Source organism: Eptesicus fuscus, chromosome 20 (assembly GCF_027574615.1).
Source record: "Eptesicus fuscus isolate TK198812 chromosome 20, DD_ASM_mEF_20220401, whole genome shotgun sequence".
Lineage (NCBI taxonomy): Eukaryota > Metazoa > Chordata > Mammalia > Chiroptera > Vespertilionidae > Eptesicus > Eptesicus fuscus.
The window spans coordinates 33,507,474-33,521,130 of record NC_072492.1 but is presented as its reverse complement, the minus strand read 5'-3'; the positions used below and the strand labels follow the sequence as shown (position 1 = coordinate 33,521,130).

Genomic DNA, 13,657 nt, shown 5'->3' with positions numbered 1-13,657 from the left:
TGTGTGTTTTATGCTGATTTTTTAAAATGCTACTTTTTAATTTCTTTGCGCCTCAGTTTTCATAATAAGGCTGAGTGAACCAGCAGGCAGAGAGCCTTCAGATCTAGGAAAAAAGAAAGAACACAGAGATCCTGGTGGTATGCTTGTTTCCCTGCACAAAGTTGGCAGGGAGTCTAGAGAGTGCTGAGAAGGGGTGAGGGGAGAGGGCTGCTGTGCAGAAAAAGGAACTGATAACCCTTCAGGAAAAGGAGGACAATGAGAGGGTGGACTTGGAAGATGTAATGACGTCCTCAGCAACAGAGCAGCTCAGGGGCCAGAGCCATGCTGAAGGCAAGCAAGCTCTGTGTCCTGGCCACCACCCATGTCAGGAAGGACCAAGCAGGTGTCCTCCTGTCGTCGCCGCCCCGACAAGCCCACCGCCTCCCAGTGCATCCTCACACCTACACAGCAGAGCACTCCCCCACCCCAGCTGTGTTTTCTCCCCCAGGTAGCCTGTGGGATTTCACTCATGGGAAGGGGTACACCGGGGTGGGCCCATATTTCTCGAGTGACTGCTCTAGCAGACACTGCCTGGTCTTGGACATGCATTATATCATTTAATCCTCACCCCACAGCTGTGAGGTTGGTATTGTCTCCATTTTATGGATGAGAACACTGAAGCTCAAGAGGATTAAGGAATCTGCCCAAAGTCACACAGTTTGTGAGAAAAGAAGCTGGGGTTTGATCTAAAGTCTGCTTCATTCCAAAACCTGTATTCTTTCTACTGAACCACTATGCATCCTCCCTGTGGGCCAGCCACACACTGCTGCACCTGGACGCCAGCTAATGGCAAGCTTAGTGGTATCCGTTACTAGTAAATGTCACCCTGGACAATAAACAGTGGCCATCGATAAAGCAGACATCACAGGTGGAACTACTAAGTTAAAAAGAGTACAAATTCCCCATTGCCCTGGAGGTGCTCAAGCCTCAAAGTGAGTATACTTTACTCAGATGAGCCAGATGGGAGATTTGGAAAGGAAGCAGTGGTTGGACTCTGGAGGTTGGGTGTTGGGTTGGTTTTTTATTGCTGTGTAACAAATTTCCCACAAATTTAGTGGCCTAACACATCACAAATTTATCATCTCACATTTCCATTGGGGCCAAGTGAGGTGGGTCTTTGGCTCAGAACCTTACCAGGCTGAAATTGAGGTGTCAGCGATGGCTCCGGCTCATCTGAGGCACAGGGTCCTCTTCTACATTCACTGGCTGTTGGCAGGGTTCTGTTCCTTTTAGTTGTAGGAAAGAAGTCCCGTTTTCCAGTTGACTGGCCTCCAGGGATCATCTCAGCTCCTCAGCTTCTAGACATGGCAGCTTACTTCCACAAAATCAACAAGGGAACCTCTGCTTCTAAAAACAAGTCTCACAGCCTGGCTGGCATGGCTCAGTGGTTGAATGTCAACCTATGAATCAGGAGGTCATGGTTCGATTCCTGGTCAGGGCACATGCATGAATTGCGGACTCGATCCCTAGTTGGGCACATGCAGGAGACAGCCAATCAATGATTCTCTCTTATCGTTGATGTTTCTATCTCTCTCTTCCTCTCCTTCCTCTCTAAAATCAATCTATATATATAAAAGCCTAATATGCAAATTGTCCCCTTAGGAGTTTGACTGAGAGACCGGGAGTTCAGTAGCTCACTATGACGTACACTGACCACCAAGGGACAGTGTGGAATGAAGAAAGGCCCCAGCCAGCAGCTGGAAGGCCCCGATTGGCCCTGATCGCCAGCCAGGCCTAAGGACCCTACCTGTGCACGAATTTCATGCACCAGGCCTCTAGTAAAAATATTTAAAAAAAAAAACACACAAGCCTTTTATACTGTAGCATAATCTAATCACTTTGGTAATTTAATCAGATGAGCTGCTGTACCATATTATTAGGTCTTGTCCACACTTAAGGGGAGGGCTTATACAGGATCTGTATCCCAGATGCTGGGAATCTTGGGGTCTATCTGGGAACTCTGTCAACAGGAGTATTTTAGTCTGTCCTTCATGTTGTTGTGGCCCAATGGGACTTGAACTGCTCAATGTGCCATAGAGCCTATGAGTCTCCTGAATCCCTTAGACATCCAGTTTTAGCCACTGGATGAAATGCCCAATGTCTCTCTTCTTGCACTTTGCTCCAGTTATGTCAGAGTTCCCAACTTTTTTTCCTGTCCTGTACTCCTGAGAGCTAAAGCTCCATGAGGATCAGTGGGCCTATTTTTAGGGATGCTAACCTGCGTAGGGAAGCAGAAGTTTATCTCATCATGGACACCTTAGTGGAAAGGTTTTAGTAACAGCTCTGAATAGGCCCCGAGCCACAGATACACCTGACTTTTAGCTTAAGACAGGTACACTCTCCAGGGCTCCGAGTAACAGCCACTGAGTTCCCAAGGGAATTATCAGCCCCAAACCACTGCAATAGGAGAAAAATGCTGACCCGCCTGGAGATGGCCTGTCTAATCTGGTCCTCTCACTGCCTTGCCCGCCAGGTGCACTCACAGCCTTTGGCAGCCTTGCCATTCTAATATGAAAATAACCCAAGTCCTCACTCAAAAATAACATCTGCTGATTTGCATAAGAGTTTTTATTTTCCTATTCGGGTTCAGTACCCAAATGCTAAGATTCATTTGTTTGACCTTAGGTAAATGGTTTAGAGGTTCAACCAATAAAAAATTCTTGTGGGGTTCCACTCCGATGCACCCAGCCCAGTCACCATGCTGACAGCTCTGTTCTCTCGCCAGCTGGTACTGTACTCACGTTGGATTGACTCTCATGTGAATTATGGGTTAAAAAGGACAAGTCTGTTTACCTGAAGGCTTGTTGTTTTGAAAAGGGTCTTGGGCAGGTGCATCTCCCCAAGTTTGAGGTTGATGGAGAGCTCTGCTGTGGGCTTCAAGCTGCTGAGTCCTCAGGGTCTCGATTCCCAATGAGCAGCCCCTCCTTGGAACCCCCTGGGCCTGGGTGTGAGGGCAGCAGTTATGGAGTGAGAGGTTGGAGAGATGACTGCAAGGAAGGTGTCAATGAATGAAATTGCAGGGCTACGTTCTCCATAAAGGCAATTACTGGGATTGTCTGGTTCTGAGTTTCCTTAGTCACGGTTCAGCTTGCTTATTTCACCATATTGAGACAGACGAATGCCAAATCACACAGGCGTGTAGCATCAGGAGAATTTTCAGTGGCACATCCAAGGCCCCTGCCTTATTGTACAGATGCCTAGGGGTCTTCACTGGGCTGAAAGGGAGTCATCCGCATACCGGTGAGGATGGGTACTGTGGACTTCTGGATTTTAGATAATGCGTTATCTCTGTTTACTTCCTATGCATGAAATAGTGAGGTGGTTTTCCCACTTGGGTGTGCATCAGTAGGCCCAGAAGGGCTCATTAAATACAAAAGGGCTCCCAGAGTTTCTGATTCAGTGGGTCGGGTTGGACCCACGAATTTGCATTTCTAATGAGTTCCAGGCAGCGGCGCTGCTGCTGCTACTACTACTACTACTACTAATGGTTCAGAGACCCCACTTCGAGAATCAGTGGGGATGGACATTGGGCTCAGGCCACCAGACCTTTTAACCCAACTCAACTATTCATTGGCTGTGTGATCATGAGCCATTTTCTTAACCTCTTTGTGCCTTTGTTTCCTTCTCTTTAGAGCAGGGTAATAATAAATGGTACCTTGTTCCTGGGATGGATGCAAGGCATAAATTAATTAGAATTTAGGCCAGTGCCTGGGGTACAATATGTGCTATGGGGATTGAGCGGATCAGTCCAACTCTCATTTCCCCTAAACCTGCAGTGGAGATGCTGGGTCATTTTACCCAATTGTCTTCAATCCCATTTCCAGGGGCTAAGAAAGTTAATGCCAGCTTGGTGCCAGCAGGAGGAAGGTTACATCAACATCCATCAAAATCCTCTTGTTGGCCTGGCCAGTGTTGCTCAATGGGTTGAGCTTCATCCCATACACCAGGAGGTCACAGATTTGATTCCTGGTCAGGGCACATGCCCAGGTTGCAGGCTCAATCCCCAGTAGGGGGCATGCAGAAGGCCGCTGATTGATGTTTCTCTCCCTTCCTCTCTCTGAAATCAATTTTTAAAATTTTTCATCCTCTTTTTTTAAAAATATATTTTATTGATTTATTTTACAGAGAGGAAGGGAGAGGGATAGAGAGTTAGAAACATCGATCAGCTGCCTCCTGCACACTCCCCACAACCAAGGTACATGCCCTTGACTGGAATCGAACCTGGGACCCTTGAGTCCGCAGGCCAGCGCTCTATTCACTGAGCCAAACCGGTTAGGGCTTCATCCTCTTATTAAGCTACCTTAATCTTTAAAATCTCACTGAATCCATAGAATGTAACTCAGTGAAACTGGGACACTAGGGCGGTGAGCATTTGGGGTTCTTCTCCCCTGTGCCGTCAGAAAGAGGGGCTGCCTTTTATGTCAAGCTCAGCTGTAGCCTCACACTGAATGCTGACTCTATGCCCTTGATTTTATTCAACCCTCACAATGTCACTGTTAGGTAATAATTAGTATACATGTTTTAATACTGTTAGGGTTCAGAAGAGTTCATCAACTTGTCTGTCCAAAGTCACATAGCTATCAAGTGATAGACCCAAACTAAAAGCCAGGTCTCTCTGACTTCAGTAATGTATGATCTTAAGGTTCTGCTGTGCCCCCTGCCTAGCTTTATATGAATGTTTATAAAAGGGTAAGGCTGGGGCCCTGGGTTCCAGCAGTGATCGCTGTTGCCCAGAGGTAGGCACCCAAAGCTGGAATTGCCTCTGATTCAGGTGTTTGCTTCTCTCAAGCCTAGGGCATGGCTCTTGCCTTCCATTGCTTGGCATTCTCTCCAGCCTGACTTCTGGATGAAATTTTGTGTTCACGTTGCCAAAGGCAGCTTTTCTTGTCTGAATTTGGATATTGACCTCGTATCTGAGCCTTTCTGGTTGCAAACAGTGTTCCCAAGCAAGTGATCAGAAGAGCATCCAGAGCCTATATTGAAGATGCAAAGAGAGAAAAAATGGTACGCTAATGAAACCTTCTCTTTTTCCATAGTGTTCCTTCTTGCCAAAATTCTCCATTCATATAGAAACCAAGTATGAGGACAACAAAGGAAGCAACGACAGCGTGAGTAGCACCACCCCGCCCCCCACCCCCATGCCATACTGTGTTCTTGCCTTTGGGCTCTGAAAGCCATAGTACTTTTCAGGCCCTTGTGTGTCCAGGTCTAGCAGCAAGAACTGTGCCTGGAGCCTCAGAGTTCTGGCTTTGGCTTCTGAGGGCTAGTGTCCTGGGATTCCTTTCTGGATTATTTTGTTGTCTAGTTTTTCTTCTCATTTTTATGTGCAGGAATTTCTGTGACCTGGAGTGATTGTCACTGGGGATTGAGAGGATGGTGGGGGCCTGGAACTCCCGGGTTTGGTTGCTGATCATTGGGTTGAACACATATCTTCTCATGTTAACATTTATTTATAGAGATGAATGAATACAATCAGATATATGTGCACATTCTACATATATTTACCAGCTCAGTGCCTTCGCCAGAGTTTCTGGAACTTCCCAGAGGAAAGGAGAATGTAGGTGGCAAGGGTACTCTCTTCCCAATAAGTTCAGGGTCCCCAGTGGTTAGCATCCCCTAGTGTGTAGTAACCCCAATGGAAAAGTTTAGGACCCTCTCCTTGTCAGCAACCTAAAATCAGAGGTACTGTGGTGGCCATTTTCATCAAGACCTTATTGTCTAAAATGTGTTGCACGATGTTTAACTTGAACGCTTGTAAAACAATGGCTTTTTTTCTGATTGGAAAATTAGCACATGGTTATTAAAACTTGAAAAATACAAAAGAAAAAAGAAAGAAAGAAGGAAAACTAGTACTAATTTCATAATTCAGAGATGACTACTATTAGCATTCTGGTTCATGTTGCAGATTATTGATGAATTTTTTTAAACCATTTCTCATAAAATTGAGCCATATAATATGCTGGTTTTTAATATGTTATGAAGTGCCCTTCCCAGTGTGATTTTTTTAAATATATTTTATTGATTTTTTACAGAAAGGAAGGGGGAGGGATAGAGAATTAGAAACATCGATGAGAGAGAAACATCTATCAGCTGCCTCCTGCACACCTCTCACTGGGGATGTGCCCGCATCCAAGGTACATGCCCTTGACCCGAATCGAACCTGGGACCTTCCAGTCCGCAGGCCAATGCTCTATCCTCTGAGCCAACTGGTTGGGGCCCCAGTGTGATTTTGTTATTGGCTGCACTGCATTCCACACTTATATTCCTGGAATAACTGCCACTGGACAGTGAAGTGGGCTTAAACGTCAGGAAAAGGGGGATGTAAATCAGATGTTTGAATTGCTTTGCCTGGCACAACAGTGTAAATTTTTTTTAACATCTTATAATCTTTCCACACAAATTCTTTCTTTTTCTGTAGGGCTCTGTCCTCATGCATAGTTATAAACTCCTCCATTTGTGAAGTTCTAAGGAGGTCACATGGCCTCACCTTGATCCCCCTAAGTTGTTAGGAACAGCATAATCTTCTGGTTTATCCTCCGCTTGGTTCAAACAGCCAAAAAATTCACATTATTATCATTTATTATCTTGTATTCCTTTTTGACAGGTGCAAAGTTCTTTTCACTACTCTCCTAGGAGTTTAGCTTTGTTACTCCTCTCCTAAGAACGTAAAATACCAGGTTTTCCACCTAGAATCAGCAGCATCCCCTGCCCGTGGCCAGGGCTGGGTCTCTCTGAGACTTTGGCCAGCCTGCAAAAGAAGCACGAAACCAGGGGCATTTGTGCAGAGTCCTTGTCAACACAGTGTGCTTCTTCTGGGAGAAATGCGAGCTATTGTACTTGCCTTACCTCCTCCCCAATTTGCTGATTCTGAGACTACCACTGGGACAGCTCCTTATCTCTCTGTCATGGCACCCAGCTTGCCCAACTCCATATCCCACCATCTTGTTACACAAAAGAGGTCCTACTGACTGACATGGCCCAGTTGGTTGAGCATCATCTGGTGCATCAACCAAGAGGTTGCCGGTTCGATTTCCAGTCAGGGTACATGCCCAGGTTGTGGGCTCTATCCCCAGTAGGAGGCGTGCAGGAGGCAGCCAATCTTTCTTTCTCTTTCCCTCTCCCTTCCTCTTTCAGAAATCAATAAAAACATATTTTTTTAAAAAGAGGTCCTAAGCGTGCTTTTGCCCAGGTTCCCATTTCAGCCTCTGCCTGGCTCTGCTTCCGAGATCCCTAGGTCTTGCTTCTGAGGCCACTGGACCAGCTGGGCCAACCCCAGCTTGGTTAGACTTCTTTGCCACTTCGCCTTCCTCTCATTTACATATTTAGCAACAGCTGTTTATCACCCAGCTGGTCCAAGGTTGGTCCCAGGGAGCCAGAAAAGGAAGACCTTATTGGTTTTCATTTGTTTCGTTCATAGTTAGTTAATGCTTTGAAATCAGACCATGAGAAATATATTTTTATGTAATAAAGCTTACTTTAATTATTAAAAGACTAGAGGCCCGGTGCACAAAATTCGTGCACGGGGGTGTGTGTCCCTCAGCCCAGCTTGCACCCTCTCCAATCCCCAATCCGGAACCCCTTGAGGGATGTCCGACTGCCCATTTAGGTAGGATTGGGCCTAAACGGGCAGTCGGACATCCCTCTCACAATCCAGGGCTGCTGGCTCCCAACTGCTCGCCTGCCTGCCTTCCTGATTGCCCCTAACCACTTCTGACTGCCAGCCTGATCACCCCCTAACCACTCCCCTGCCAGCCTGATTGATGCCTATCTGCTCCCCTGCCAGCCTGATTGATGCCTATCTGCCCTCCCCTGCCAGCCTGATTGCCCCTAACTGCCCTCCCCTGCAGGTCTGGTCCCCCCAACTGCTCTCCCCTGCAGGCCTGGGTCCCCCCAACTGCCCTTCCCTGCAGGCCCGGTCACCCCCAACTTCCCTCCCTCCTCTGCTGGCCTGGTCACCCCTAACTGCCCTCGCCTGCTGGCTTGATCGCCCCCAACTGCCCTCCCTTGCAGACCTGATCCCTCCCAACAGCCCTCCCCTACTGGCCATCTTGTGGTGGCCATCTTGTGTCCACATGGGGGCAGCCATCTTTGACCACATGGGGGCAGCCATCTTTGACCACATGGGGGCAGCCATCTTGTGTGTTGGAGTGATGGTCAATTTGCATATTACTCTTTTATTAGATAGGACTAGCGGCCCGGTGCATGAAAATTCGTGCACTGGGGGGAGGTGGGTGTCCTTCAGCCTGGCCTGCACCCTCTTGCAGTCCGGGACACCTCAGGTGATGTCCAACTGACAGCTTAGGCCCGCTCCCCTGGGGATCGGGTCTAAGCTAGCAGTCAGACATCCCTCTGTCAGCCCGTGAGCCCTCGGGGGATGTCTGACTAATGGCTTAGGCACACTCTCCCAGGCCTAAGCCATTAGTCGGGCATCCATAGCGCTGCTGTGGAGGTGAGAGAGGCTCCCGCCACCACTGCTGTGCTGGCCAGCCATGAGCTGGCTTCTGGCTGAGCGGCGCTCCCCCTGTGGAAATGCACTGACCACCAGGAGGCAGCTCCTGCATTGAATATCTGCCCCCTCGTGGTCAGTGCGCATCATAGCGACTGGTCGTTCCTGACCTTTAGGGTCAATTTGCACATTACCCTTTTATTATACAGGATACTTTTGTCCCGGGGTTCAGAACTGGAGCCTTAAGCAGATGGCCTGTGCTGGCATGTTCTTTTTCTGTCTGTGGATGAGGATGCGGTTTTTGGTGGGAGACAGAGTTGCTAAAGAAAGCAGTGCAGTAGTGGATATTTCTCTTCTCACTGCTTTGACAAATTATTTAATAAACTCACTTTCTTTGCATGTTCTGGGTGTATAGTCTTATCATTCAGCTGCCATTCTTCATACTGATGCCTGCAACCTGTTTTCTCCCCTACCTGCCAAAGATTTAATGAAATTGATGACAAGAAGCAATGAATAAATTGAAAGACACTAGTGATAATTATATTGATTAGTGATTGAATAGAATACATGTTGTTATCCTATTATCATTGACCATGTAAGTAATATTTTTTCCATGACCCAATATCTAGTTTTAAAAAAAATTTCATGTTGAGATGACTAGGTTTAAATATCTTCTCCTCTGTGTGAAAATAAAACTTGTATATTTACGATTGTGAAGACCTCTAAATTGTGAATCCATTAACCAGGACACAGTGGGGAAGTTGTCTTAAATTGAGGTCCATTTATTTTATGCACATACTGATGAGAATTATTTAAGCTGTAATTAGTGCTGGGGATGATGGCACCATGCCAAGTTCAGGTTCTGTTGTTTACCCAAGGCCATAAATCTCAATGGGGAGAGCCAGTGCTTAGCACGCGTGATGGCTGCTGCCAGGTTACTGTCGTTCACTGGGGTTAATGGGGGCAGCTTTGCCTTTACTTCCTCTTCCAAACAAAGCAGGCACCATTAAAGTGGTGGTTCTCAGGTTGGCTGCACATGGGCCTCACCTGAGAGGTTTAGCGGTGGTTTAGCTCATGCCTGGCTCCCACTCCACTAGGATTTAATTGGCCCTGGGCGAAGGCTGGTCTAACTAGTCAACACACATGAAGGGCAGAGCATTATCCCTCTAGGAGAGCTGAATTTGTCAATTGGGAGTATATGCAGTTTTAGAGTCTGCCCTCCAGTTAAACCTGGTAAGTCCTCTTTGGGGTAGGGTGTAGGATATGCCATTTATAGGATAGATCGCCACCCATTTGAGGATTTAGAGCTGGGGTAGGGAATATCCAGCCCTCAGGCCATATAAGGCCCTCAAAATCTTTTGGCCTGTTCCTTCCAAGACTTTAGGGGTGAGTTAATTAAATGTTTGACCAAATGTAGCAGGCTAATTTTTTAGTTGATAATTTTGTATGGCCCGTGAATATTCTTATAAATGTCCTAATAGCCCTTGGCAGAAAAAAGGTTCCCCCACCTCTGATCTAGACAAATAGTTCTCCATCGTGACTGATAGTAAAGTCACCTGTGAAGCTTTAGCATTGATGCCCCCATCCCTCCCCCTGGGGTTCTGATTTCATTTGTCAGGTGGGGTCCAGGCATTAGGATTCATAACACTCCCCCAGGTGAATCTGATGGGCATCGAGGCTGAGAATATAAATTTAAAAGAGATACTAAGTGCTATTTAAAAAACCAATTGTGAAACTTAGGATATCGGATTCTCTAAATTTCTCCACTTCTTCATACCCCTGGAAACAGAACAGCTTACAAAAAGCATGTTTATAACAACCACCACCACCACCACACACAATAAAAGGGCTTGAGGGCACCATACTTATTCTCATTAGCCATTATTCCTGAGCAACCACCTCCTCTGAGCAGATGGAAAGAATGTGTCCAGTTGAGTTCCTGGAAGCATGAGGCTCTGTCCTTCACAGATCTCTCCTTGGAGGTTGCCTAAAAGAAGTATTTGGAATTGATTTAGTGTCTAGCTCAGCTGTGTTGTGATGAGAGAACACAAAGTTGTTCTTTGTGAAACAAAATGATCAGTATTGAAGTCCCAACTAGTTGACCTTAAGCAGTGGAATCTTAGTTTTCTTATCAAGAAAATAAGAGTAAATAATGTGGAAGTGCCTGGCCGGCATGATTCAGTGGTTGACCTATGAACCAGGAGGTTACTGTTTGATTCCTGGCTAGGGCATATGCCCAGGTTGCAGACTTGATCCCCAGTGTGGGGCGTGCAGGAGGCAGCTGGTCAATGATTCTCTCTCATCCTTGATGTTTCTATCTCTCTTTCCCTCTCCTTGCCTCTCTGAAATAAATAAAAATATATCTTTTTAAAAACTGTAGTAGAAGCCAGATCACAGAAGTCCTATGAGACCATGGCAAAGAGTTTGAATTTTAGTATCATAGGAAGTTATGCAAGGATTTTAACCAAAAGAAAGGAATTAGATTTATGGGGTTTTTTAAAATAAACTTTTAGTTTGTAATCTTAAATTTACACTAAAGTTGCAAAGATAGTACAGAGAGTTCTTGTATGCCCTTTACCCAGCTTCCCCTACTGTTAACAGTTATTTAACCCCTAGAGGCCCGGTGCATGAAATTCGTGCATGGGGGTGGGGTGACCCCCCAGCCCAGCCTGCACCCTCTCACAGTCCGGGACTGCTGGCTCCTAACTGCTCACCTGCCTACCTGACCGCCCCTAACTGCCCCTCTGCCAGCCTGGTTGCCCCCAACTGCCCCCCCTGCCAACCTGATCACCCCTCACTGCCCCCCTGCCAGTCTGGTTGCCCCCAACTGCCCCCCCCCCCGCCAGCCTGGTCACCCTTCACTGCCCCCCTCTGCCAGCCTGGTCACCCCTCACTGCCCCTCTCTGCCAACCTGGTCACCCCTCACTGCCCCCCTTGCCGGCCTGGTCACCCCATGCAGCTTGCTGTTCAGTTGTTTGGTTGCCTCTCACTGCCCCTCCCCCCCCCCCCCCCCGCTGGCCTGGTTGCCCCACACAGCCTACTGTTCAGTTGTTTGGTCATCCGTTGCTAACCCCCTGCCGGCCTGGTTGCCCCACACAGCCTGCTATTCAGTCATTTGGTCATCCCTCACCAACCAACCTGCCAGCCTTGTTGCCCCATGCAGCCTGCTGTTCAGTCGTTACTGTGAGGGCGTCCTGACCAATTTGCATATTACCCTTTTATTAGTATAGATGATACATTTTTTAAAACTACAGACTTTATTCAGATTTCACCTGTTTTTGTGCTAATGTCTCTTTTTCTGCTTTAGAATCCATTTTAGGAAATAGTGTTACACTGGGTGGTTTATGTTTTTAAACATTTGCAGTGGCCATTCTATGGAGAACAGTTGGTAGGATCGCAAGTAGGGAGTTCCGTTGGTAGGTGATTGCAATAATCCACACCCAAGATGACGGTGGCTCGGGCTGGAGAGATGGCAGTGGATAACAAGAGGAGGGATATGTATATATTTTGGAAACTGACTTTCTGTTGGTATTGGTGCATGAGAAGGGGCAAAATAAGGATGCCCTAAGGATTTCCAGCTTTGTCTATTGAACCTGAGTGGTGGTGGTGCCGCGGCCGTGGTGGGGACAGTGGAGGAGAGGCCGTGTATGCAGGGAAGAGCATTATTTGAGACATAGTCAGTGTGAAGGACCAGGGAGACTTCCTAGTGGACACGGCAGGTAAGGAGTTGGATATATGAATCTGGAGTTTAAGGAGAGGTGTAGGTCGTGATTCAGAGTTGAAACTAAGTGAGGTTATCTAGGGAGATGGGAGACAGAAAAAAGAAAGTTCTAGATACTCCAGAACGGAGAGTGCCTGTGGAGGATGGTCCCATGGCTTTCAAGTCCAGCTTCTGATTATTATTTCTTCTCCTTGATTATGACTCCTTTTCAATCACTGAGTGGCACTTCGTTTTAGGGAATTAGACTATCTCATTTAGTTAACTACGAAGTCTACCTGAGTTTCTTCCCCTGGGTGGACACCTCCTTTGTATGAATTAAGTAAACATTCCATTGTGTTGACTTGGCTCAACTTAACATTGCCTTGGAGAGGTGGCCAAAAAAGTTCTTCTGCAGACCTCAGATAGCTTCTGCTGAATTTACCAACTGACACAGGGAAGTTTACCATCTAAGGGGACCTCTGCGTATGGAGGATTTGTTATTATAATAGTCATCATGAAGTTTGTTTCATTATTAGTATTATTTGTTTTTCTTTAAATATATTTTTTATTGATTTTAGAGAGTGGAAGGGAGAGGGATAGAGAGATAGAAACATCAATGAGAATCATTGATGGGCTGCCTCCTGCATGCCCTGGAGATGGAGCCCAAAACTCTGACCTGGAATCAAACCGTGACCTGGTTCATGGATCGACGCTTAACCACTGATACATACTGGCCAGATAGTTTTTTTGTTTTGTTTTGTTTTGTTTTACATCAAGAGGGCAACATGGATGGATGTAGGGTAAAATAATTTATTTAAAACATGCCAAAGTGAATTTTTAAAGCAGAGGTGCCAGTGAGAACCGTAGAATCCATATTTACAGGTTTCTGAAGCTGATTATCTTCTCCTTAAATGGTTTCTAATTGAGGATTATAGAAAGAAAAAAAAAAGTACTTGCTTTATTTTTAGACATGATCTCTGCTGTCTTCAACTTTTATGGTTCTGTTTTTAACCTGAAATTATTATAACCAGCCACCTACAAAATCTGCCGTTTTCTCGAATAAATCGGTACGTGTTAAAAAAAGACTGCACAAGACACCCCATTTGCAGTTTCGAAGGATTATTATCCACTTTGGTCCATGAAGTGGGAAATCAATGGCCTTCTCAATCCATGTCTAATAGTGTCATTCTGAGGACAATGGAAAACACATTCTGTTTGGTCCCTTAAGGTGTCGCCTTTGCTGTTTGTGGTACAATTTGTGCTCTGAGAGCAGATGTAAAAAAAAAAAAAAAATGTTGGCAAGATGAGCATCTGTCCATCTCAAGGAGGAGTTTTCCGTCTGGGTATAGTCACAATTCAGGTTATCTCTGCATTCAGAGAAGCTCATACTTACTGCTAGTAATAGTTACTATTAATAGAGATAGCTTATAGTAGTATTCGTTTTCTGTTTAAACCTGGTTCGCCAGTGCTGT

At 46.2% G+C, this 13,657-nt stretch overlaps 1 protein-coding gene and 1 long non-coding RNA gene across 3 annotated transcripts in view; one reads left to right on the top strand and one right to left on the bottom strand.

The window, feature by feature from the left end:
* PITPNC1 (phosphatidylinositol transfer protein cytoplasmic 1) overlaps positions 1 to 13,657 on the top strand; it is a 216,519-nt gene that overhangs the window by 138,208 nt on the left and 64,654 nt on the right. Inside the window, exon 5 of the mRNA XM_054709088.1 lies at positions 5,076 to 5,147. Coding sequence (XP_054565063.1) covers positions 5,076 to 5,147 — 72 coding nt within the window. The remainder of the gene's footprint in view (positions 1 to 5,075; positions 5,148 to 13,657) is intronic.
* On the bottom strand, positions 4,510 to 11,469 carry LOC129147338 (uncharacterized). 2 transcript variants are annotated; one of them, XR_008554712.1, is made up of 4 exons: positions 11,397 to 11,469; positions 10,351 to 10,472; positions 8,875 to 8,958; positions 4,510 to 5,012 (listed from the first exon to the last, which is right to left on the bottom strand). It is a non-coding gene; the product is annotated as an uncharacterized LOC129147338 (long non-coding RNA). The 2 variants fall into 2 exon arrangements; XR_008554713.1 differs by lacking the exon at positions 4,510 to 5,012 and adding an exon at positions 6,705 to 6,787.